The 26,260-nt window shown below is 37.4% G+C and overlaps 1 protein-coding gene across 2 annotated transcripts in view; it reads right to left on the reverse strand.

The window, feature by feature from the left end:
• Positions 1-924: 924 nt before the first annotated feature.
• The window catches only part of UBE2V2 (ubiquitin conjugating enzyme E2 V2), a 57,047-nt gene continuing 31,711 nt past the window's right edge, over positions 925-26,260 (reverse strand). Inside the window, exons 2-5 of one of the 2 annotated variants that reach the window (XM_014844870.3) lie at positions 24,741-24,843; positions 22,561-22,709; positions 17,892-18,017; positions 925-3,347 (exon numbers count right to left, since the gene is read on the reverse strand). In XM_014844870.3, coding sequence (XP_014700356.1) covers positions 3,201-3,347; positions 17,892-18,017; positions 22,561-22,605 — 318 coding nt within the window. In that variant the 5' untranslated portion in view covers positions 22,606-22,709; positions 24,741-24,843 and the 3' untranslated portion in view covers positions 925-3,200. The remainder of the gene's footprint in view (positions 3,348-17,891; positions 18,018-22,560; positions 22,710-24,740; positions 24,844-26,260) is intronic. The other variant, XM_014844861.3, reaches the window with a different exon arrangement.

Below are 26,260 nucleotides of genomic sequence, written 5' to 3' on the forward strand. Positions count from 1 at the left end.
CACACTTCCTGGTTTTGAGTAAAGAGTACTACTGCGTGGAATTAACTGCTATTGCCCCTATCAATTCTATAATATACTCCATCTATTTTTTTATACTGTTTCTATTTTATACACAAGTTATATACACTTTCCAAAATCTTGAGTGTCGGAATCTTTTTGTGAAAATGACCAAAAGTGAATCATGCTGGTACTGGAAAAACTATATTGATACTTATCAGAACGTACAATCAGTGCCTTTTAGATCCTTCCCAGCAATGATACTATGATTCTACATATATATGTTTAAAAGATATACTTATAAAAGGAAATCTGGAAAAAAATTCCTTAAACACCTCCCCAAATCCTATTATTCATGATACTAGACTTTATCATTAGTACTTATATTCTTTAAAATATACATAAGAACACAGTCACATTCTCATTAAAGAAGCTAACAAAGTTTTGACCAAAATCTTAATTCCATACTGCACCTTTGAGAGCCTCCCAAAGCCATACACACCAAATCTCTTAAGGAAAATGCATTATTATTTTCCAGCTGTGTACTCTAAATTTTCAAAACAATATGAATTTTATATGTATTTATCAATAACAACTATATTTAGTGAGAAAAATTCAAATCAATGAATTGGTATTAAGTAATCCAGACTAATAAAAACCATGTGAGTCAAACGAATTCACTCTCCAAGCACCTACTCAAATTTGAAGTGTGATAAATTCTTCTGAAAGGATAATTTTTATTTTACACCCAAAAGACTCAAATACCATTGACTATCCCTATAAATGTTTGTTCCAAAGTCCTGAAAAGTCACACATAAACCTGTAACAAATGCCATCACTTTAAATACTAGAAAAAATATTTTTTAAAATTAGCAATTCTGAAAATTAGTAAGAAATTGAAATCATTAAAGCATAACGCTGACCTAATAGGACAAAAATTTTATTTTTGTAATCTTTATTAATATATGATCATCCCCTAGGGTCTCACCTTATAGCCTTTTAAACAAATTCAAAAGCAATTTTACAGTTCATTTAAACTAATACCACACACTCCTACAACCTTAGCCACTTTACAAAACAAAGGAAAAGTTGCTTCAAAACTGCCGTCTTAGAAATGTTACCATAATAAAGAACGGCTCTATATTAACTCCTCCGGTAACCAAGCACTGTATCTTAGATTGCCATGTACATCTTGATTGTGACATACAAAATGGATTCTGCTTTGGAAATTGGCTAACTGGGATGCAGATTTCTGCAGAGATACATAGTCGCAAAAACAAAAGAGGAGAAATAAACATTATAGGGCTGACTCAAACAACATAAACCTGGGAAAAATAAACCTTCACAAAAGTAGATACAGGGAAAGGAAAGACAACAAGAGATCAAGGTACCCAGATTCTCAGCCCATCAATATATAAATAATTTAACAGTGTTCAAATGGTTATTAGCTCCCAGGTACGACAAGATACATTTTCAAGGTGGAAAAGAAGTCATTAGAGAGATTAATTTAGACCATCAGTAACCATCAGACTCTTAACATATGATGTCAGTGTAATTCAACTTAATCTCCAACCATGTGAAATTTTTAAGAATGTATTCCAAGGTAACAGTTAATTTAAAACCTACTTTAATAAATTACACATGCATTAAGTTGTCTGTATATATTCTCTATGTGTTATTTTAAAGCATTTTAAACATCTTTGATAATTAGAATAGCCATGTTGAAATTAATAAGTTTAGACAAACTGTCACTGACTTTAATGTATTATTGACCAAGAAAAGGTAGCTCAGAGCTTTAACTTTGAGTGAACTTGACAAAAATACGTCAGAGCACGTTTGAGAAATCTGTCCTTGTTACCTGACCACCTTTCTATTTTCTTCAGTGAATTCATGAGAAAAGAGTATTTTCAACAAAGTAGTATATCCAGTGCTTTGAAATGAAAAACAGTGGCCTAAAGCCTGAAGTCACTTTGGTAAAAGCAGAATACAAATGAATTTTCAATTCAGAATTACATATTTGCCAAAGTAGAGGATAAGCGGAATGGATAAAATTAATCCCAGTTAGTATTAAAAGCATTGGGAGAAGAAACGTCACAAAAAAATAAAGAAAAATAATGTTACAAAGAAAAAACAGAATATATATTTGGATAATTTGCAGTCTATTAATTCTATGAAAACTAGCATTATTCAAAGTTTTTAATAACATTTCTGGTGAAATCAAACTCAAAATATAATACCTGGGATTCCTCCTTCTCCAAAGAAGAAATTAAACTAATTAGGTAATCTGTTCTCTGAAATACTCTGCAAATTCCAATTCACAAGAGGTATACAAAATAGGATAAATAATAAAAGGTGTGTATAGATGAAAAGCTACAATAATTCCAATTTTTGCTACCTCAGCAAGGTACTGTACATATATCACATCAATATAATAGAAATGGCACGGTTTCTGAGGACATGTTCCACATTTTATTTACATTTTAAGACTATCTTTAATCTCAAAATCACATATTCATACACTTATTTCCTTTTTGTTGATTTCACTTAAACTTAAATGCATGGTTTGTCAAACAAAGACTGTAAACAAATGTTTGCCATGTCTGTTAAATGTAACACACAGGAACAGCTTTTAACAGAAATTCATCGACCTCCTCTATGACATTTTTTTTAATTATAAATACAGGTATCAAAACAATCCTGAACATATTTTTGATACTACTAGTAGTCAGCACCCACACCGCTTCAAAAATTAACACAATTTGTGACAATATTCATTGTACCTGCTACTTTAGACAATTTCAACTGAAGCTCTTTCACTAAGCAAGATGGATAAAGCATGCCATTTCTGCTTTTCCTTCTTGAGATTTTTACTTTTCAGAAACACACATGCTTACACAGCCATCTGACACTTCTCGCCATGCTTTCATCTTGTGAATCTGAATTCTATTGTGAGTACTCCAGGTTGATGCTTAAATGACAGTTCCTTAACAAGAGAAAAAAAATTTGTGCTGCATTTTTCCTCCTGTTACCTAAAAACATAATGGGTGTACATATATTAAATATATTCTTACAAATGTCCAGGTCACGTTTACCAGCTGGAATTCTTTTACTTAATATGTAGGTATTCTGAATTGTGATATTTAATCAAGACACTAACATGAGTAGAAGATTGTTGATTTAAGACAAGTTTGAGATCCACTAAATTAATTGTTGTATGTTTGTCCTTCTGGTGGCTGTGGAAGCTTCATATTTTCTTTGGACATCATTAGACGTCTTAGCTCTTGAAGTACAACTTTAATGCTATATGAATTTTGCCATTTTGCTAACACTGGTATGCTCCGTGCATCCACCTGAAAGAGACGAAAGAATAAAATTAACTACCAAGTTTAAAGCACTATGGCACCAATTTATTAAACATACTTTAATAAGAAGCGCTTTTAAAAATTCACAGCCTGGCTCTATTTTCACAAAAGTGAACATTTTAAAACTACAGGTTCATATAAAACTTATGGAAAATATTCCTTCTTTAACAGGTGTTTCCTAAAAATGTGTGTCTTTTTTGTGTATGCACTTTTCTGTATTTTACAATAAACACGTCGTGAACTTTGGTCATCAGAAATAAACATTATATTAAATAACTACATTGTAAACGTATTTACAATGCCTTCTTGGTAAGGTTGGAAGGTTGCTCTCCATTTCCAATGCCACTACCCAAAATCTGAGCAATTTTCTCAGGGGGTTTAGAAAAGAGCTGTGAACCTGATCTCTGCTTTCAGATTTCTCTTTCCGATGTATTCTCTGCATTATACTAAATAAATCTTCCACTGTGGGAGACTGACATAATGGGGTTGGAGCTCCTTCAAAGGTTCATTCCCAGACAACTGTCATCACTTGACCTGTCTGGTGGTTTCCTGGAAAACTCCAACAGGGTTTGTCTTTATCTGACCTTAGCACTCACCCACTAAGTATCGCTTATTACCTACCCACCCACCTCCGCCTCCACGTCCACCCTAGGCATTTGTCAAAAATAATCAGTGTCAACTGTTTAACATCTCTGCATCCTGGGGAGGCAATAATAGGGGTAACAGGAAGGTGATCAAAATACTTCAGAGGAAAAGTTGGAAAATGAGACGTCCACATGCATCTTAACCAAGTGGGATTTATCCCAGAAATGCAAGATTCGTTCAATATTTTAAAAGTCAGTCAGTGTAATATACCATATTAATAGAATAGAGAATAAAGCATGATTGTCTCAATAGACACAAAAAAGCATTGACAAAACCCAACAACCTTTCAGAATAAAAACACTCAACTAACTAGGAATAGAGGAGAACTACCTCAACCTAATAAAGGGCATCTACAGAAAATATCTGGCTAACATCATACTTAATGATGAAAGACTGAATGTTTTCCTCTAAGATCAGGAAGAAGAGAAGGATGTTTGCTCTCATCACTACTATTCAACACAATACTGGAGGTTGTAGCCAGGCAATCAGGCAAGAAAATGAAGTAAAAGGTAACCAGATTGAAAAGAAAAGAAGTAAAATTATTTCTGTTTGCAGATGACATGATCTTGTATACAGAAAACCCTAAGGTATCCATTAAAGAAACTATTAGAGCTAATAAACAAGTACAGCAAGGCTGCAGGATACAGGACAAATATACAAAAACTATGGCTGTGTCCTTGCAATGAATAATCTGAAAATAAAATTAAGAAAACAATGCCACAGGGGCTGGGCTGGTGGCACAGTGGTTAAGTTCAGATGTTCCACTTCAGGAGCCTGGAGTTTGCAGGTTTGGATCCCAGGTGCGCAGCTACACAACACTCATCAAGCCATGCTGTGGTGGCATCCCACACAGAAAATAGAGGAAGATTGGCACAGATGTTAGCTCAGCAACAATCTTCCTTGAGCACAAAGAGGAAGATATGCAACAGATGTTAGGTCAGGGCCAATCTTCCTCACCAAAAAAAATGCCATTTACCACAGGGTAAGAAAGAATAAAATAGATAGGTATAAATTTAACAAAACAACTACAGGACTCGGACACTAAAAACTATAAAATATTGTTGACACATTAAAGACCTACATAAATGGAAAGACATTCCATGTACATGGATCAGAAGATTTAATATTCAGATAACAATACAACTCAAATGATCTACAGATATAATGCAATCTCTATCAAACTTTCAACTACCCTTTTTTCTGCAAGCTGACTCTAAATTCATATGAAACTACAAGGAACCCAGAATAGCCAAAGCAAGATGAAAAAGAACAACAAAATTTTTCCAATTTCAAAACTTACTTACAAAGCTACAGTAATCAACGGAAGTAGGAGTGATGACAGCGACATGGCGGCATGAGCTCACCCGGGACTCTCTCCCCACCAAATTACAACCAAAAAGAGCAACTGTTTTCCAGCCAAAAAACAAAATCCTAATAAGAGAAATCATCAGAGACCCACAGCAGCCGAATGATGGAGGGTGGAGAGACTGGAGCCGCCTCGAAGGAGCTGGAATGGGGTAAGAGAGAACTTCACTCCCTCCCCTAGAGAAGGGGATCACTGCCACCAGTGAGGGAAGGAGTAGGTGAGGGGCTGCGCATCTGCAGGATCGTCCAGAACTCCCACAGACCCGTGCAGGAGAAACCCTCAAACAGGGAAAGCTTTCTTGTGGGGGGACCCCATCAAGCCAGGGCCCCGGGAAACCAGAGAGCAAGAGCTGATCAGAATCCAGGTCTGTGCACAAGAGAAAGTGCCCCTCCTCCCCCAACCCACGCTGTGCACAACCATCCAGGCTGAAGGCAGAGGGCTCAGAACGCACAGCTCTTGACCCCCATCTAGTGGCAACAGGCTGTAACTGCAACCGAATAATAGCATAATGCACAAAAACCGCTCTTCTACCATCCAGCAATTTATAAAAGCTCCAGTCCACAAGGAAAACAATAAAAACACAAACGTATGTCCTGAAGACTTGGAAATAGGTAAACTAAGTGAAGATGAGTTCAAAATAGCTATCATCAAAAAACTCAATGAGGTAAATAGAAATACAGAAAAACAAGTCAACGAGTTCCTGAGTTACTTCACAAAAGAGATTGAAACTATACAGAAGAATCAATCAGATATACTAGAGACGAAAAATACAATGGATCAGATAAAACAGAATATGGATTTCCTGAATGCCTGTGTAGACACCATAGAGGAGCAAATTAGCATAATCGAAGACAGATAGGCTGAATGGCTCCAGACAGAGAAAGAAAGAGAACTAAGAATTAAAAAAATCAGAAGAAAATCTCCGAGAAATAGATCACTCAATGAGAAAATGCAACTTAAGAATAATCGCAATTCCTGAGGGTGTGGCAAAGGAAAATGGAACAGAAGGTGTGCTCAACGAAATAAAAGATGAGAACGTCCCAAATGTAGGGATTGAGAGAGAAACGTGTGCGGAGGAATCTTTCAGATCTCCTAGATTTGTCAATGTAAAAAGACCTACTGCAAGGCATATAATAGTAAAAATGGCAAAAATGAATGACAAAGGAAGAATACTCAGGGCAGCAAGGCAGAAGAAAATAACCTACAAAGGAACCGCTATCAGACTTTCAGTGGATTTCTCTACAGAAACCTTAGAAGCTGGGAGAGATTGGAATGATATATTCAAAACTTTAAAGGATAAAATCTTCAGCCAAGAATACTATATCCAGAAAAAATATCCTTCAGATATGAGGGAGAAATTAAATCTTTCCCAGACAAACAAAAGCTAAGGGACTTCGTAGCCACAAGAACCACCCCCCAAGAAATCCTCAAGAAGACCCTCATACCTGAAAAAAACAAAAAAAAGGGAGAAAGGGTTCAGAAAACACAGAGTAGGGAGACAAATAGAATCAGAATAGGATAGCAAATATTGAACTATAGCATTAGGATAAAGGGAAAGAAATCACCAAAGCAAAGACAATCTTATCACTCTAACCACAAACTCACAAGACAAGTTGGAATAAGAGATGAAAATAATAACTTAGGAGGGGAGGAGGAAAGGGACTGAAACAGTCTGGCTAAGGAAGTAAGAGACCACCAGAAAATAGACTATGTTGTACACGAGATTCTGAATACAAACTTCAGGGTAGCCACTACACTAAAAAACAGAACAGACGCACAAAACATAAATAAAGAAAAATCTAAGAAACCCAGCATAAGAAATTGCAGAAGTCAATGGGTAGGCTAAAACACAGGACGAGAAACGAAACACAGGAAAACCAGAAAACGAGCAACGGAATGACAGCATTAAGCCCTCATGCATCAATACTCACCCTCAATGTGAACAGATTGAACTCTCCAATAAAAAGACATACAGTGGCAAATGGATTAAAGAACAAGATCCAACAATTTGTTGCCTCCAGGAAACACACCTCACCTCCAAGGACAAACACAGGCTCAGAGTGAAGGAGTGGAAGACAATACTCCAAGCTAATAGCAAACAAAAGAAAGCAGGTGTCGCAATACTTATATCAGACAAAACAGACTTCAAGATAAGGCAGGTAAAGAGAGACACAGACAGCCAAAACATAATGATCAAAGGGACACTTCATCAAGAAGAAATAACGCTTATAAATATCTATGCACCCAACACACGAGCACAAAAGTTCATAAAGCCACCATTAACAAACCTAAAAGAAGATATCAAAAATAACACAATAATAGCAGGGGACCTCAACACTCCACTGACATCAATGGACAGATCATCCAGACAGAAAATCAACAAAGAAACAGTGGAGCTAAACGAAAAGCTAAAACAGTTGGACTTAATAGACATATAGAACACTTCACCCAAAAACAGCAGAATGCACATTCTTCTCAAGCGCGCATGGAACATTCTCAAGGATAAACCATATGTTGGGAAACAAGGTAAGCCTCTACAAATTTAAAAAACTTGAAATAATAACAAGCATCTTCTCTAATCATAATGCTATAAAGCTAAAAATTAATTACAAGAAAAAAGCTGAGAAAGGCACAAGGATGTGGAGACTAAACAACACGCTATTGAACAAGGAATGGATCACTGAAGAAATTAAAGAAGAAATCAAAAGATACCTGGAGGCAAATGAAAACAATAACATGCCATACCAACTCATATGGGATACAGCAAAAGCTATATTAAGAGGGAAATTCATCGCAATACAGGCACATCTTAACAAACAAGAAAAATCCCAAATGAGTAATCTTAAACTACACCTAACTGAATGAGAGAAAGAAGAAGAAACAAAGCCCAAAGTCAACAGAAGGAGAGAAATAATAAAAATCAGAGCAGAAATAAATGCTACTGAAACAAAAAAGGCAGTAGAAAGGATCAATGAAACAAACAGCTGATTCTTTGAGAAGATAAATAAAATTGACAAACCCCTAGTCAGATTTACAAAGAAAAAAAGAGAGAAAGCTCAAATAAAATCAGAAATGAAAGAGAAGAAATAACAACAGACTCCGCAGACATACAACAGATTATAAGAGAATACTATGAAAAACTATATGCTAGCAAAATGGATAACCTAGAGGAAATAGATAAATTCTTGGACTCCTACAATCTCCCAAAGCTTAATCAGGAAGAAGCAGACAATTTGAACAGACCAATCACAAGGAAAGAGATTGAAACAGCAATCAAAAGCATCCCAAAGAATAAAACCCAAGGACCAGTCGGCTTTCCTGGGGAATTCTACCAAACTTTCAGACAGGATTTAAAACCTATCCTTCTCAAGCTACTCCAAAAATTAGGGAGGATGGAACACTTTCTAACACATTCTACGAGGCCAACATCATGCTGATACCAAAGCCTGACAAGGACAGCATGAAAAAGGAGAACAACAGGCCAGTATCGCTGATGAACATAGATGCAAAAATTCCCAACAAAATTTTGGCAATTTGAATTCAGCAATTCATCAAAAGGATCATACATCATGATCAAGTGGGATTCATATCAGGGACACAGGGATGGTTCAACATCCGCAAATCAATCAACGTGATACACCACATCAACAAACTGAGGAATAAAAACCACATGATCATCTCAATAGATGCAGAGAAAGCATTTGAAAAGATCCAACAGCCATTTATGATAAAAACTCTGAACAAAATGGGCATAGAAGGGAACTACCTCAACATAATAAAGGCCATGTATGACAAACCCAGAGTCAACATCATACTCAGTGGGCAAAAACTGAGTACCATCCCCCTGAAAACAGGAACGAGACAAGGATGCCCTCTATCACCACTCTTATTTAATATACTACTGGAGGTTTTGGCCACAGCAATAAGGCAAGAAAAAGGAATAAAAGGAATCCAAATAGGGAGGGAAGAAGTGAAACTCTCGCTGTTTGCAGACGACATGATCTTGTATATAGAAAACCCCAAAGAATCCATTGGAAAACTTTTAGAAGTAATCAACAACTACAGCAAAGTTTGCAGGGTATAAAATCAATTTACATAAATCAGTCGCAATTCTATACTCTAATAACAAACTAACAGAAAAAGAACTCAAGAACACAATACCATTCACAATTACAACAAAAAGAATAAAATACCTCATTGTGAATTTAACTAAGGAAGTGAAAGACCTATACAATGAAAATTACAAGGCTTCCCTGAAAGAAATGGATGACGACATAAAGAGATGGAAAGACATTCCATGTACATGGATTGGAAGAATAAACACAGTTAATTAAAATGTCCATTCTACCTAAAGCAATCTACAGATTCAATGCCATCCCAATCAGAATCCCAAAGACATTCTTTACAGAAATAGAACAAAGAATCCTAAAATTCATATGAGGCAACAAAAGACCCCGAATTGCTAAAGCAATCCTGAGAAAAAAGAACAAAGCTGGTGGCATCACAATCCCTGACTTCAAAACATACTACAAAGCTACAGTAATCAAAACAGCATGGTACTGGTACAAAAACAGGTCCACAGATCAATGGAACAGAATTGAAATCCCAGAAATAAAGCCACACATCTATGGACAGCTAATCTTCGACAAAGGAGATGAGGGCCTACAATGGAGAAAAGAAAGTCTCTTCAACAAATGGTGCTGGGAAAACTGGAAAGCCACATGTAAAAGAATGAAAATTGACCATTCTTTTTCACCATTCACCAAAATAAACTCAAAATGGATCAAAGACCTAAAGCTGAGACCTGAAACTATAAGGCTTCCAGAAGAAAAGGTAGGCAGTACACTCTTTGACATCAGTATTAAAAGGATCTTTTCGGACACCATGTCTTCTCAGACAAGGGAAACAATAGAAAGAGTAAACAAATGGGACTTCATCAGACTAAAGAGCTTCTTCAAGGCAAAGGAAAACAGGATTGAAACAAAAAAACAACCCACTAATTGGGAAAAAATATTTGCAAGTCATACATCTGACAAAGGCTTAATATCCATAATATATAAAGATCTCACATAACTGAACAACAAAAAAATCAAACAACTCGATCAAAAAATGGGCAGGAGACATGAAGAGACATTTCTCTAAAGAAGATACACGTATGGCCAATAGGCACATGGAAAGATGTTCATCATCGCTGATCAGCAGGGAAATGCAAATCAAAACCACACTAAGATATCACCTTACACCCATTAGAATGACAAAAATAACCAAAACAAAAAGTAACAAATGTTGGAGAGGTTGTGGAGAAAAAGGAACCCTCATACACTGCTGGTGGGAATGCAAACTGGTGCAGCCACAATGGAAAACAGTATGGAGATTCCTCAAAAAATTAAAAATAGAAATACCATACAATCCAGCTATCCCCCTACTGGGCATCTATCCAAAGAGCTTGAAATCAGCAATTCCAAAAGTCCCATGCACCCCAATGTTCATTGCAGCATTATTTACAATCGCCAAGATGTGGAAGCAACCTATGTGCCCATTAACTAATGACTGGATAAAGAAGATGTGGTATATATATATATATATATACAATGGAATACTACTCAGCCTTAAAAAAGAACAAAATCGTCCCATTTGCAACTACATGGATGGACCTTGAGGGAATTATGTTAAATGAAATAAGCCAGATAGAGAGAGACAATCTCTGTATGACTCCACTCATATGAGGAATTTAAAAATGTAGACAAAGAGAACAGATTAGTGGCTACCAGGGTAAAGGTGGGGTGTGGGGTGGGCACAAAGGGTGAAGGGGTGCACCTACAACACGACTGACAGACAATAATGGACAACTCAAATTTCACAAGATTGTAACCTATCATTAACTCAATTAAAAAAAAGAAAGCTACAGTAATCAGAAAATGGTGGTGCTTACATGAAGATGGGCATATAGATCAATGGAATACAATTGAGAGCCCAAAAATAAATCCATGCATATATGGTCAAATGATGTTTGACAAGGGTGCCAAGAATACACAATGGGGAAAGGAGAGTGTCTTCAATAAATGGTACTGGGACGGCTGGATACCTACATGCACAGGAATGAAGTTGGACCCTTAACTCATAACACAAAAGTTAACTCAAAATGGATCACAGACATAAATTAAGAGCTAAGCTATAAAACACTTGGAAGAAAGCAGGTAAATCTTCATGACATTAGGTTTCTTAGATATAACACCTAAAGTGTATTCAACAAATGAAAAAATAGGTAAACCGGCTACATCAAAATTTTAAATATTTGCATTGCAAACCACACCTACAGAAAAGCCACGAGACAATTCACAGAATGGCATAAAATACTTGCAAATCATATATTTGATGAGGGGCTCTTGTTCAGTATTTAAAGAACTCTTACAACTCAATAATAAAAGACCAAATATCTCAATTAAAATATAGGCAAAAGCGGATTGTAGCAGACAGCTCTCATGGACTGTATGTTTGTGTTCCCCTCAAAATTCTGTGTTGAAACCCTAACCATCACAGGGACAGTATTAGGAGCTAAGGTCTTTGGGAAGTAATAAGGTTTAGATAAGGTCGTAAAGGTGGAGCCCTCATGATGGGATTGTGTCCTTTTAACAAGAGAAAGAGACTAGAGCTTGCTCTCTCCTCGATGTGAGAACAGAGCAAGACGTCAGTCATCCACAATCCAGGATGGGGGTCCTCACCAAAACCCAACTATGCTTGCACCCTGATCTCGGACTTACCAGCCTCCAAAACTGTAAGAAATAAATTTCTGTTGTGTAAATTATCCAGTCTATGGTATTTTTGTGAACCAAGGGTGGTCTCCAGGCAACAACAGTGTGCAAGGAAATGAGGCCCTCAGTCCAAAAACTCACAAAGAAATAAATCTGGGGGCTGGCTCCGTGGCCGAGTGGTTAAGTTTGCACGCTCTGCTTACGAGGCCCAGGGTTCGGATCCTGGGCGCGAACATGGCGCTGCTTGTCAGGCCACGTTGAGGCGGCGTCCCACATCCCACAACTAGAATGACCTGCTAAGATATACAACTATGTACGGGGTGGGGGTGCGGTTTGGGAAGGTAAAGCAGAAAAAAAAAAAGAAAGAAATCTGGCCAACAACTACATGAGTGAGGTTGGAATTGGATCCTTACTTAGTCAAGCATTCAGATGAGACCACAGCACAGGGTAACATCTTGATTGGAACCTTGTGAGAGACTCTGAGCCACAGGACTCAGTAAAGCTGCACCTACATTCCTGGCCCACAGAAACTGTGAGATGACAAAATTTTGTTTTAAACTGCTTTAAGAAAATAGACAAAGGATCTGAATACACATTTCTCCCAAGAAGATATACAAATGGCCAATAAGCATGTGAAAAGGTACTCAACGTCATTAGCCTAATCAGGGAATTGCAAATCAAAACCACAATGAAATACCACTTCACACCCAGTAGGGTGGCTATAATGAAAAGACAGTAACAAGTGTTGGAAAGAATCTGGAAAAATTCGAATTCTTATACACTACCGGAAGGAACGTAAAATGGTATGCTCCCTTTGAAAAAGTCTGGCAGTTCCTCAAAAGGTTAAACAGAGTTACCATATGACCAGCAATTCCATTCCTAGGTATAAACCCAAGAGAAATGAAACATTTGCCCACTAAAACCTTGTACACAAATGTTCACAGCAACATTACTCATGATATCCAAAACTGGAAAAAAACAAATATCCATCAGGTGATGAATGGAAAAACAAAATGTGGTATCATATAATGGAATTATTATTCAGCAATAAAAAGGAATAAAGTACTGATATACACTACAACATGGATGAACCTTGAAAATATTATGTTACGTGAAAGAAGCTAGTCACAAAAAAACATATATTGTATGATTCCATTTATATGCAAAGTTCAGAACAGACAAATCTATAAAGACAAAGTAGATTACGAGTGGCTGTTTAGGGTAGAGAAGGTAGGATGGAAAGTAACAACTAATGGGTACAGGGTTTCCTTTGAAAGAGACAAAATGTTCTAAAATTAGATTGTGGTAATGAGTCCACAAATCTGTGAATAATAAAAACAGTGAATTATACACTTTGAGTGAATTGTATGATATGTGAATTATACCACAATAAAACAGTTTAAAAATAGAAAAGAAAAATAATTTTTAAATATTTCTCTTACAAGTAACTGAAACAATAAAAAGAATGCTATAATGTTAAGATGTACTTAAAATGCTTCCTCTAATGCTTTAATTTAAGGAGTAGTAACCCCCTTAGCCTTTTTAAATAAATTCCCTAAGTCAACAACAGATTATAAATGGAGAGAATACCAAACTATTTCCAAAGCAGAAACAAACACTTCCACGTGTAATGTTAAATGATAGTTAAATAAACAAAAGTGACTGCAAATCCTGTGAAATATGAAGAGTGCACAAAAAATTGGGAGAAAAAAAGATGAAGAAGAGGGAGGAGGGAGAAAAGAGCATGGGAAAATAAATATCATTTCAGAACAAATCTGCACCTTATCAGTTCATAATATAGAATAACCTCCAAAATTTGAGACCTCATAGCATAAAGCACTGTAATTCATGCTTTACAGTGCTAACCACCCACAAGGAATAATTTTGCTCAGTTGTATTAAACAAATATAAACTAAAATTACTAAAGCAACACTCATAATTCATCTGGTACTTAAATAACCTCAAAATATATAAAAGCATCCCAGCATAATCAGCAATGGTCAATGAGAAATTCCATGCTATTTATTTACTAGTTATAAAATAACTTAAATTCTTAGAAAATAATCAAGAGAAAAACTGAAGTCCAATATATACACCCTACTTCTAATCCTTTATACACATACCTCCACTCTCTAATAATTAAAATTAGTATTTATTTTTCTGTTTTCAAATCCCCATTCCAGCTTGACAATATGAAGTGTTGGTGGGATATATTCAAGGGGTACTCTTACACACAGCTAGCGGGACAGACATGGACACAGCCCTGTGGGGAGCAACTTGACAATATTCAATCAAGCTGAAGACAAGCCCCACACCTCAGGAGACATGCCACTTCTGGCTGTATGCCCTAAGAACAGTGCTACTCAAAGCATGCTCCATGGAACAATGCTAGGCCTTGAATTGATTTTTACTGGTCCATTACAAGACAAACCTAGTAAATAAAAGCAAGCATTTAGAGAGTTCTAGCAATTTGACAAAGAATTTTCTATTTAAAAAAAATCTGGGCTTATATTTTGTCTTCTTTATTTCATTTTTCTAGTAACTCATTTTTATTGTATTTTACAAAACTACTGATCCACAACATATTGGAACCAACCAACAAACCAGCAAATACCCAGTCCTGAGAAGCACTACCCTATCGTAAAAAAATACTTGTATAAGAATGTTCACTGTAGCAATCTTTTCAGTGAAAACTGAAAACAATCTAAATGCCCACCAAGTGAACAATAGAATATTAAACAATAAAAAGGAACAATCTAATTCACACGACTCAACATGAATGAAGCTCAAAAATCACTGACATATGATTCCATACAAAGGTGATACAATATAGAGATATATACACATGTGCACAGTAAAAGCACAAAACTCACACACAGAGGGGCCGGCCCAGTGGTGCAGTGGTTAAGTTTGTGCACTCCGCTTTGGCAGCCCAGGATTCGCTGGTTCCAATCCCAGGCACAGACCTACCCACCACTTATCAAGCCATGTTGTGGCAGGCGTGCCACATATAAAGTAGAAGAAGACGGGCATGGATATGCTCTCAGGGCCAATCTTCCTCAGGAAAAAGAGGAGGATTGGGAGTGGATATTAGCTCAGGGCTAATCTTCCTCAAAAACAAAAACAAACAAAACAAACACCTCACACACGGAAATGATAAACACCAAATTCAAGATGGTATTACTGCTGAGGAAAGAGGAATGGGAAACTCGGAAAAGATACACACAAAGTTAACTATTTATAATGTAGTCTTTCTCTAAAAGAAAAAAAGATCTGTTACAAATAGGAAAAAAGTGTTAAGATTTGACAAGACTAGGTGGAGAATGTTGGTTACATCATTCTCTAAAACGTGCCTGCATGTTAGAAACAGTGCTTTTAAAAACACCAAAAATAAAAAGAAAGAGAAAAATGATAATAAATTTATAGTAATTGCTGCAAAAGAACAGAACAGAATGAAGGTAACAGAGTAACAAAGAGAAACATAATTCAGATGCAGGCATCAGGAAAGACTTCTCTGAGCAAGTGACATTTACACTCAGAAGTAAAGGATCTGTAAGGATTAGCCAAAGTAGGGGAGACGTCCAGACAGGGATAACAGAAAGTACAAAAGTCCTGAGGCCAAATGAAAGGTATTCAGGGTAGTGTGCACACTGTGGGCTCCCAATGAGCCATGGCAAAAAGCACATACATTGTGGCTGAGGCCACTAAAGGATTTTAAAGCACAGAAGTAACATGACACAATTTGTGTTTTAGAAAGATCCTTCTGGCTAGTTGTTTTGTAAAGATTGGAGGGGGTAAATAAGTAGAATTAGAGAGGTTTTGCAAGGGTCCAGAGAAAAGATGATAGCCAACATTCATTTGGTGGCAATGTAAATAGAAAAATAAGACCTGACTCAGGTTATATTTTCAACAGACTGACATGACTTGATGATAGATGGGTTGAGGGAAAAGAGGTAGAGAGGGAGTCAAAATGTCAAAAAATTGGCAAGAAGTCCATGAGATGAGATAAACTTTTGTTAGAGGTGGGTTTGAAATTTAATCCTTAACTTCCTAGCTCCCTCAGCAACTCAGAACCCAGCATTAATTACTTAATTTCCAGAGTCTAGAATATGAAATCAAATCAGCAGTTGAGAACAGCTACTCCTGATCAACAAATTTTACAAGAACGTCTTCCTCATAAATGCAATGCTGCCTGTCATAAAAGAATTCCCTAAACAATATTCCTTCTGTAAATTCAAAATGTTTCATTATTCTGCTTCCATCACAACTCTTAATGTTACTTAACACAGAAATAGTTAAGTATGCACATTGCAATTTCTAGAATAACCAATGAAAGAATAGAAACAGAATTTTAAAAGTTGAGGACAACCATTTCAAAAGTAGGCAAGAAATAAGAATCACGTGGGAAAACAGAAACCACAAAACAAGATGATTTATTTAAACCTGGACATAGCAATATACTGCACATTAAATGTAAATACACTAAATGTTCCTGGTAAATTACAAAGATTGACAGACTGACAGAGAAGACTCCCAGGGCCCAGCTTTGAGTTTGCACACACCAAGTAGGGAAGTTTTGGAGTGACCCAGAAGGTCCAGAGCTGAGATTTCTAATGATCTTTCCACCCTCCTCCTGTCAGGGTTGTGCTTTCATCCAGTGTATTGAGCACGTAGGCGCCAGTCCATCTGGAGCCCTGCTTTGGGCCTGCGTACTAGGCTTGTGAGGGGCTAGCTGTGTGTCCAGGGCTCAACTTGTGGCCGGAAGTATGGTTACATACAGAGGAAATTGAGCAACTTTAAGTAAATACACTGGGGATGATGGGAGCCAGGTTCTCACAGGTGGAGGAGGGAATTACAAACATGAAAAAGATGAATTTTGGAATAAACTCTGTGGTACTGGAATAGAATTGGAAGTATTGGTATAAACTCACGGTTTTTAATAGATGGTAAGATAGATACATAGATAGGAAGGAGAGAGGAAGGCAGGAAGGATAGGTATACATATGTGATACACTGGATAAAACTATAAAGAAAAATAAGAGAATATAAAAGAAAATTTTCAAGATGCAATTACCATTGCGGGGGAAAGGGAGCACAGGGATGGGATGAGGAAGAACACACAAGAAGGTAAGGATATTCATAACATTCTATTTCCTAAGATGGATGATGTTCACTTTATTATTATTATGTCATTATGCTTCCTAACATGTATTCTGCAGGCGAGTGTGCTCTCAACATGGCACTTCAAGAGCCTGGACTTCAAAGTCTTAATGTGAACCTAATAATCTACTCACATTAGAAACTGAGCTGTTTTCACTAACTTCCTTGTGTGAGTCAGAAAGAACATGTCACTTTATTTGCTTTAAACAGACAACAATGTTCAACCATGACTGTTCATTCCAATACAGACATACTTGTTCCTCAAAGAAAACCGCCCTCTTCATGAATATTCATCTTTTAATCTCACCAAAGGTACCTTAATCCTAAAGAAAAACAACATTCAAAGAGAAATAACGATGATCTTTTCACCAAATATTCAACTGAAATGTGATTACTGAAGCAACTGATTAAAACCCTAAGAGAAGTGTTACCATCACATTTATCTAGGCTGGTACATAAATCTTTTAAAGGATAGGTTGATTTTTAAGGGAAAAACAACAAAAGATAAACTTATTTAGACTTTCAGCTAAACAAAGGTCCTGTGTTTTTAACTTCCTCCTGACTATATATGATAGGTATTATAAGAATGAAATGACTACTTTAACTTACCATTCCACTGGAATTATTTATTCCATTCATATTAATTTTGGTTACAAATCTAACTGATGGAGGAGCTTCTGGGTATTTAGGTCCACATTCTACTTTCAGGCTATATATTCTGTTTTCATAATTTGTCTGGAAGGCAAAATAATATTCAATAATATTATTCAATTCAATATTATTCAATTCAATTCAATAATAGTATTCGAGTGCTAATAAAGAGGAAAAGAACAATATGAATTTGAACTTGATATTACTGTGTGTGTGATCAAGAATTTACTTTTCTACATTCAAATTTAATTGACGTATACGGTAAAAAAAAAAAATGCGGCAAGCATCATAAAAGTAGAGATTTTATAAAATTAAAATAATTATACAAAGCAATAACAAAATGATCAGAATTTGCTTTTTGTGGTACAAATAATGTCTATCACAAATTAAAAGGAAAAAATAAAGCATTTAAATTCAGATTTTACTAAAAAGTTTACATTGTGGGGGGAGGGACTACTGGACTTGTGTCACACATATAAAAAAGTTTCCATTTGTCCCAGACAATTCTGTTTACTCCTATGGTCCCAGTATTAATTATTAATAATGCTTCATTTCATTCTCAAAAGGATCTGGTTGAATAAACTATATGGTTACTCCACTTATACGACAATCAACAACTTCCAGCAAAAGGGAAAACACCGTATTACACCATCTTACAGCAATACAACATAATTATTTCATGCCTCTTATTATATTACATTACTTCATTAACTTTGTGGTTCATTAAATTCCATTATCTGAATTCAGAGATAAAACAGCAAACTTTATGTTACCACATCATATTAAAATAGGGTTTCTTAATCAAAAAGTTTAACATTACCACCAAACAGCCATTTTAAAGCTACTAGATCACTAGAATACTTCTAGATTATTCAGGGTTTATTTTCATGCCTATAATGAACTCTTCTTTATCCTTATGGTTTTTGTTCACTTGGTTAACTTCTTAGCGCAAAATTAAAACAGGACAGTAAAAAATAAATCAAAGTGACACATTTCATACCTGTTGGTTCCTATAAAACCTGGGGGAAAAAAGATGCTAACCGGCTACAGATTTCACTTACCCCAACTGATCCACAGCTTCCTTTCCCTTAAGTAAGAACTACTCCCAAGTGGAGGTCAGATCTGGGATATTAAACTACCGTAATTTAAAATGTATGCAACAATCTTGAACATATATTATTACATATTTCAATATTTTAAAAAAGAAACAGCTGTATAAAACACAACCAAGTTTAATGGCAAACATATATTAATAACATGCCCAGCACTTTGGATATTTATAAAAAGGACTAAAATCAGACATATCTCAAGGAAATCATCAAGTCTTTGGTTCTCCAATCTGGATGCACATTAGCCTCTCTAGAAAACTTGCACTAAAAAAAACTAAAAATAATAATAGCCCCTGAAAAATTCCACAAGTTAAAAATACTCAAAGTATGTGGAAACAACCAGAACTTTCATACTTTCCTGGGTGTACAGAATGGTATAAACATTTTGGAAACAATTTGGCATTTTCTTATAAAGATAAGTAAGCATACATCTACCCTATGATGTAGCGATTCCATTCCTAGGCATTTTACCCAAGAGAAATGGAAAGGAACATATGTTCATAAGACGACTTGTAAAAGAATGCTCATAGAAGCTTTATGTCAAATAGCCAGAAAGCAGATAAAACACAAATACCATAAACAACAGAAGTGATAAACACATGATGGTATATCCATACAGTAAACTATTACTCAGTAATAAAAAGAAACACATTATTACATGGAACATTAAACAACACAGCTGAATCTCTGAGACATTATGCTGCATCAAAAGAAGCAGACCAGTAAGCACCCACAGTGCACGATTCCACTTACACAAAGTTCTACAACAGGCAAAACTCCTCTAGGGCACAGGAAGTGGTAGTGATTGGGGTGGGGATGAGGATGGTAAGGGGCACGGGGAACTTTCTGGGATGATGGAAATATTCTGTATCTCCATACGGGTGTAGGTAACAAGGTCCATTTGTTGAAACACATGGGAAGATCTATGCATTTCACTGTATGTAAATTATACCTCAATTTTTTTTTGTTAAAAAAATTTTAAGCTAGCCTATTGATCTAATTCAATGCTTAGAGTAAACATCACCCTAACTTTATCTTTTGACACTTTGGATTAATTTCATCACCTCTAAATTTTAAATTAATAGCCAAGTCTTTCTGTTATCTAACCAAAAAGTAAAATAAAATAGAAAAGAAAGTAGAAAAAGGAACTAATATTTACTAAATATGTACTATATAGTCAGGTACTCTCCTATTGTCTAATTACTGATTCATTTAATTCTCAAAACTTCTAAAGATGTATATAGTACTTCGACCTATATATAAGGAAACAGACAACTTACTGAACCTCTAATGCTAAAAAATATTGCTTCAAAAAATTTAACACACAAACATACAGAGAAAAACCAAATTGCTAATCATATAAATCCAAATAAATAACATAAATACCAGGGATCTTAATCAATAATGTATAAAAAACAGTTAGCCAGTAATAGTATGTTAACGTAACAATTTTCCTATTATCCTGGCTGGATGTAGATACCCTAAAGCTGGAGACAAAATTGCTCTAAATATGGCAACTTCCAAAGAGAAAAAGCTAAGACAAGATGCCAATCCCTGCAGGTTTTATTAGAAGCAAGTGAATGAGTGCTGTGACCTGTCCCACACACCTCAGTGAGGGAGAAAACTGGAAAGTGGGTGATGCAAAGCAGAAAATCATCAGGTGGTGAACACAGTCTGGTTGGGAAGAATGCTGTGCCTTTGCAAAGGTACTCCCCTCCTGCCTCTTCTTGGCACCTAAAGGAAGGGAGAAGAGGCTCCAAGATGACCACCCAGAGAAAACAGAGGGCCCAGTGGAAGAGAAGTCACTGGAAGAGACTGCCAGCATGGCAGTCAGCAGCATCTTATCTATGTGCCCCTGCGAGCAGGCCCTACCCTCCCCCCAAGTTAGAATAGCCTCTGCCCCACACTGGGCACAGCCTGGACTTAGGAGCTTCCTGCAGTTCAGTGATACCAGGAAAGGCAGCCAGCTTAGGAAGCCCCACTGGTGACTTCAACTAGGTAAGAGATCAAGGCAGAGCTGCTCTTCCACGTTTGGAAACTGTGCTATGCAACAACCCACAAAATCACTAAGGAACTCATACATAAGCTTCAAAACATTCTTAAAGTTTAAAGTCCACTGGAGGTAGTGGCTGGAGAAAAACCAAATCTAAATAATTTCAAATTTATACTTCATCAAGTTCAGACTGTCAAATCTTCAAACTATTCATTAAATAAGAATGTTCACAAGTTATAAGCACTTTTTTTACCAAACAGACCATGGTGATAGTGTTCACAGGTAGTGAAAATCAAGGTTTTCACTAGAAATATCAAGTTATAAAACACATCAAGAATTCTAACCATCAATATTATATTTCCTTCTTCAAATGTCTTATGGAAAAATCAGAGCAGAGGGAAGAGGGAGTTTGTTAGTTTAGAAGCATGCACAAATTTTGCAAAGGAGTAGCAGAAAATATAAAACATCATTAATTCATTCATTCTCTAAAGTTAACATTGCTAATTACCTGATCCATTTTTCTTATGTAATAATCAAGAGAAAATCTAAAATCTACCCAACAGCAAAACAGTTGAAATGCTCTCATCACAAGCTATCAAACAGTATACAAAACCAAAGACTAAAAAAAAGAATCCTTCAAATTTGTGTTCTTTCCAGCAAGTCAAAAAGACTATACAATACATATTTCACAGACTCAGTGCAAAGAGAGTGCAGTAAATGGGATCTTTGAGAAAGGAATGGAATGTAGAAAAAAAATTCACCATCTGAAAAAGACTTTGAGTAAAAATCAAACTTCATAAACTTGAGAAAGACCTAAGAATTAAACACAATGGGCATGTTGCCAACAGTGCTAAAAAATATGAAAGAATCACAGACTTTTCAATATATTCTAAACATGAAGAAATTGAGGCCTATCACATTTACATGGCAAGTCAAATGTCAGAGGACAAATAGCAACGTGCACTCAAATACAAACCAATTTAGAAACCCTTGGTTACACACAGAGTGGGTTAGTAATATGTTACATCCAAATATGCTGTTTGCTCTTCCCAAATATCCCCTCCATTTCCTCACCTTTTCTCCTCTCTATCTGGAATGTTCTCCATCCCCATCACCACCTTCTGAAATCCTACCAGTCAGTCCTTTAAGGCTCATTCCAAAGGCAACTTCCTCCACTGTTCAGCCTTCCTCAATTATTCCAGCTAGAAGAAACATATTCTAAAGTCCCGTAGTGAACTTTCTCTGCCATATTTAGAACCTGTCATTTGTATTTATTTTTCCTCCTTTACTAATCTGCAAACACTTTGACGGTAATGACCATATCAATCTTTCCCCCCAAATCCTCCAGAAAATCAAGCACTAATTCCCTGCACACAAGAACCATCAATAAATGTATACAAAATAAATAAAAAGAGAGGAATTGTTTCAGTGAGAAGTTATCAATTATTTAATATCAAAATTACAAAATGCTTACTCTAAAGTGACAATAAATATTAATAAAAAATATATAATTTATAGCACTGACCCTTGGTGGCCCAATAATCATGCCTGTCCACCTTGTAAGTGTCATATCTTCATCATCTTCAAGGCCCCAGCTAACCGTACCATCGCCTACTCCTTTTTGTCCTTCTTCAAGTTCTTCCAACAAGCGAAAATTACGAGGAACTTTAACTCCTATACAAAAGAATGTCAATGTAAATGTAAAAAGCTCATAATTGTAAGAGCTAAACATATTCAAACTCAGCTTTTTCCAAATTAACCTCTACAAATTGTTTCCCCAAAACAACAAAATTCCCTTTATACAGCATTCTGCGCCAGAAAATGCTGAATCTAAAAACCCCTCAAAATGAGAATGGTAAAGCACTGTACCAAATATTAACAGCAGTATAGAACATGTATATAAATTCCTAGTTAACCAATTTTATACTGACATAAATCAATCATAAATAAATCATTATAAAGTGAATATTTTCCATAATTGAGATTTCTGTTCCTTGCCAAGGACTCCATCAAATAAACGGACATGACTAGAAAGTTCATAAATGCTCAATTTCATTAACATATACTCTCTAATGATTTTTAAACAACAAAACTATGTTCCATCTTTAAAAATGGACTGAAAAGTACTGTTTTCTAAAACGTTGAAGCAGCCTCACCCATAGCCCCCAGTCACTCTCCTTCCCGTTCTCCAGTGGAGTCTGACCTCTCCCATGTTGGCACAGGCACTTAATCATCACTAGAGGAGTCATTCGATTTGAGAACAAATTTCCTTTATGGATATAGCAGTTTCCTAGGACATGCCCTTCACCTCCTGGCCCAACCTAGCAAATGTTTCACAATTCATTAGCCCTTCTTACACCTCCACCTCTCTACCCTTTAGACCTCATCACTCCTTACTTTATTTCTAAATCTTAACACAGATTATCTTCCTCACTGCCTCTAATCTCCTAGACTTTCACAGTTCCCATTCTCTCATTCTCACTGAACCTGCTCTTTGCCATCATTTTGACTTCCGATTCCTGGAATCCAACCATGATTCTTCCAATTTATCACAACCTTTCCTAGGATTACTGGCCTGGCCTATCCAGCGAACATGGTCTTCCATGTTCTCAACATCATCTAGCATGAAATATCTTCCAGCCCCACTGCACAAGTCTTGAAAAATTTAGGTAAACGCCCTCAGAATCCTCTTTCTCTGGCTTTGGCACACTCTCTCCCTTTCTCACTTTCTCTCAAATGCACAGATACACACACAATTATGAGACAGAAAGAAAGAAGTGGCATCTCTTTTAACGCGATTGTCATTTTGTATAACTTCTCTCTCTTGCTGAAACCAAAACCTCTTTCACTTACTAATTCATAGTAATCCAAGATATAAAATGAAAAGCCAGTAAATACTGTAGCTTAAAACAACAACATTAGCCACTTTATGTACTGTGCAAAACACAAAACACTTGAAAATCTTGGGCCACAGAAATATGGAGCTGTTATAAACCACAAAAATAAGAGTAGTTATTATTACAACTACTATGATTATTAATAACCATTTCTTTAGCACACATTGTGTGCTACTTTAAATAAATTACCCCAATTAATCCTAAAACCACCCATTTTACAGTTGCGGAAACTGAAGTTTGAAGAAGTTATGTGACCTACTCAAGGTCACATTGTAAGTGGCAGATCCAGTGTTAAAATCCAGTTTCTAGACCAAAGTCATGCTTTTAACCATTAATTTACACAGCACTCCAAACTACACAGGCAGCACACCCTGAGACAAATCTAGGAATCAGACTACCCAAGTCCAGATCCCAGTTCTGCAGCCCACTTGACATGTGACCCCAGCACAGTTTTCTCACCTATAAAAGCGAGATAACAATAGTTTCTACCTCACAGAATCATTGTAAAAATTAAACAAGGTAATCCACCTTAAATACAATAAATGTTGTCTTTGATCATTTTAGTGTCCATGTTAAGGAGAATTACATAAAACTTCTATTCACTTCCATCTAAGTTGTGTGAGAATAAAAGTTCTTTGTACAATCCCTATAGGGTGGCCCCCAGAAATTTTATCCTAAACTGTAAGTTTCTATTCACGTAATATTGGAACAACTGCTATTTTCCTGTAGATATACAGCCATGATCCACAGAATACAGTGCTCTTGAATTGCTTTAAAAGTAGTCTTAGATGAGCTTGATTACCCTTACCATTATGAAGTCATTCCCCAAGAATAATTCTAAATTTGTGTTGAATTTCGTTGCCTCCTTTTTATAAACAATTCAGTCAGGTGACCTTTATGAGCATCCAAAACTACAAAGTAAACAACGTAAAATTAATGTTTCTTTTTACATAAGTGCCATAAAAGTGATAAACCTAGTTATTGCTAAACTTTTCACCATTACTCTTATATAGTATACTGGGAAAATGCTTCTAAGATTATTAGACCAATTACTGGCAATGCTAACATTTAAAAGCTTATAGCAGCTCAGAGGGAGGATCCAAGATGGCGCCGTGAGTAGTCCTCTTTGTCTCTCGCCCTTCGAGTCTACAATTATTTGGACACTTATCGCTTGACAAAGGATATCCAGACAACATCTCAGGACGTCTGAGACACCCACGCGACTATACATCAGAAGGCGGATGGACTTTCCTCCGGGAGGATGTGGAAATAGGTGAAAACTCTCCGACCCCAACAGGCAGCCTAGTACCCGCAAGCGGCTTTCTTCCAACGGACGCCCACAGAGGATCCACACACATCTAGGCCAGGAGCGAGAACACAACAGAGGAGCAACGGTGGAAACAGGTGACCAGAACCCTACCTAAACCCCCCGCAATTACTCCTAAACGCAGAGGGAAACTTTGGAGTTGCACACCTGAGCCCGCGGGGAGAGTCTCTCCCCGCCATTGGCGGGGAGACCCAGCCTGGTGCTCGGGGCGCCCGGAGGGTCCCAGAGACACGGAGGGCACGGAGGTCTCCCAGCTGCCGTTGCCCGCCCCGTGGGACTAGGGATTGCCGGAGATCTCGGAGAGGACCGGGGCGGGGGGAAGTTTCAAAGGCCGGTTCTGCGACCCGGAGGGGAAGCGCCGGAGCTCCGCCCGGGCAGCAGACAAAACTGTCTGCCGTTAGCAGAGGGGCCACGCTGAACATTCACGGCTCTGGGAGAGGCCCGGAGAGAATCCCAGAGAGCGGGGCGACCCCCAGCTGCCGTTGCCCGCCCCGTGGGGCTAGGGATTGCCGGAGATCTCGGAGAGGACCGGGGCAGGGGGAAGTTTCAAAGGCCGGTTCTGCGACCCGGAGGGGAAGCGCCAGAGCTCCGCCCGGGCAGCAGACAAAACTCTCTGTCTGCCGTTAGCAGAGGGGCCACGGTGAGCATTCACGGCTCCGGGAGAGGCCCGGAGAGAATCCCAGAGAGCGCAGCGACCCCCAGCTGCCGTTGCCCGCCCCGTGGGGCTAGGGATTGCCGGAGATCTCGGAGAGGACCGGGGCGGGGGGAACTTTCAAAGGCCGGTCCTGCGACCCGGAGGGGAAGCGCCGGAGCTCCGCCAGGCAGCAGACAAAACTCTCTGTCTGCCATTAGCAGAGGGGCCACGCCCAGCATTCAGGGCTTCCGGCAGAGGCCCGGAGAGAAGCCCTGAGGGCGGGGCGACCCCCAGCTGCCGTTGCCCGCCCCGTGAGGCTAGGGATTGCCGGAGATCTCGGAGAGGACTGGGGCTGGAGAGAGTTCCA

This window comes from Equus asinus, chromosome 12 (assembly GCF_041296235.1).
Source record: "Equus asinus isolate D_3611 breed Donkey chromosome 12, EquAss-T2T_v2, whole genome shotgun sequence".
Classification (NCBI taxonomy): Eukaryota; Metazoa; Chordata; class Mammalia; order Perissodactyla; family Equidae; genus Equus; species Equus asinus.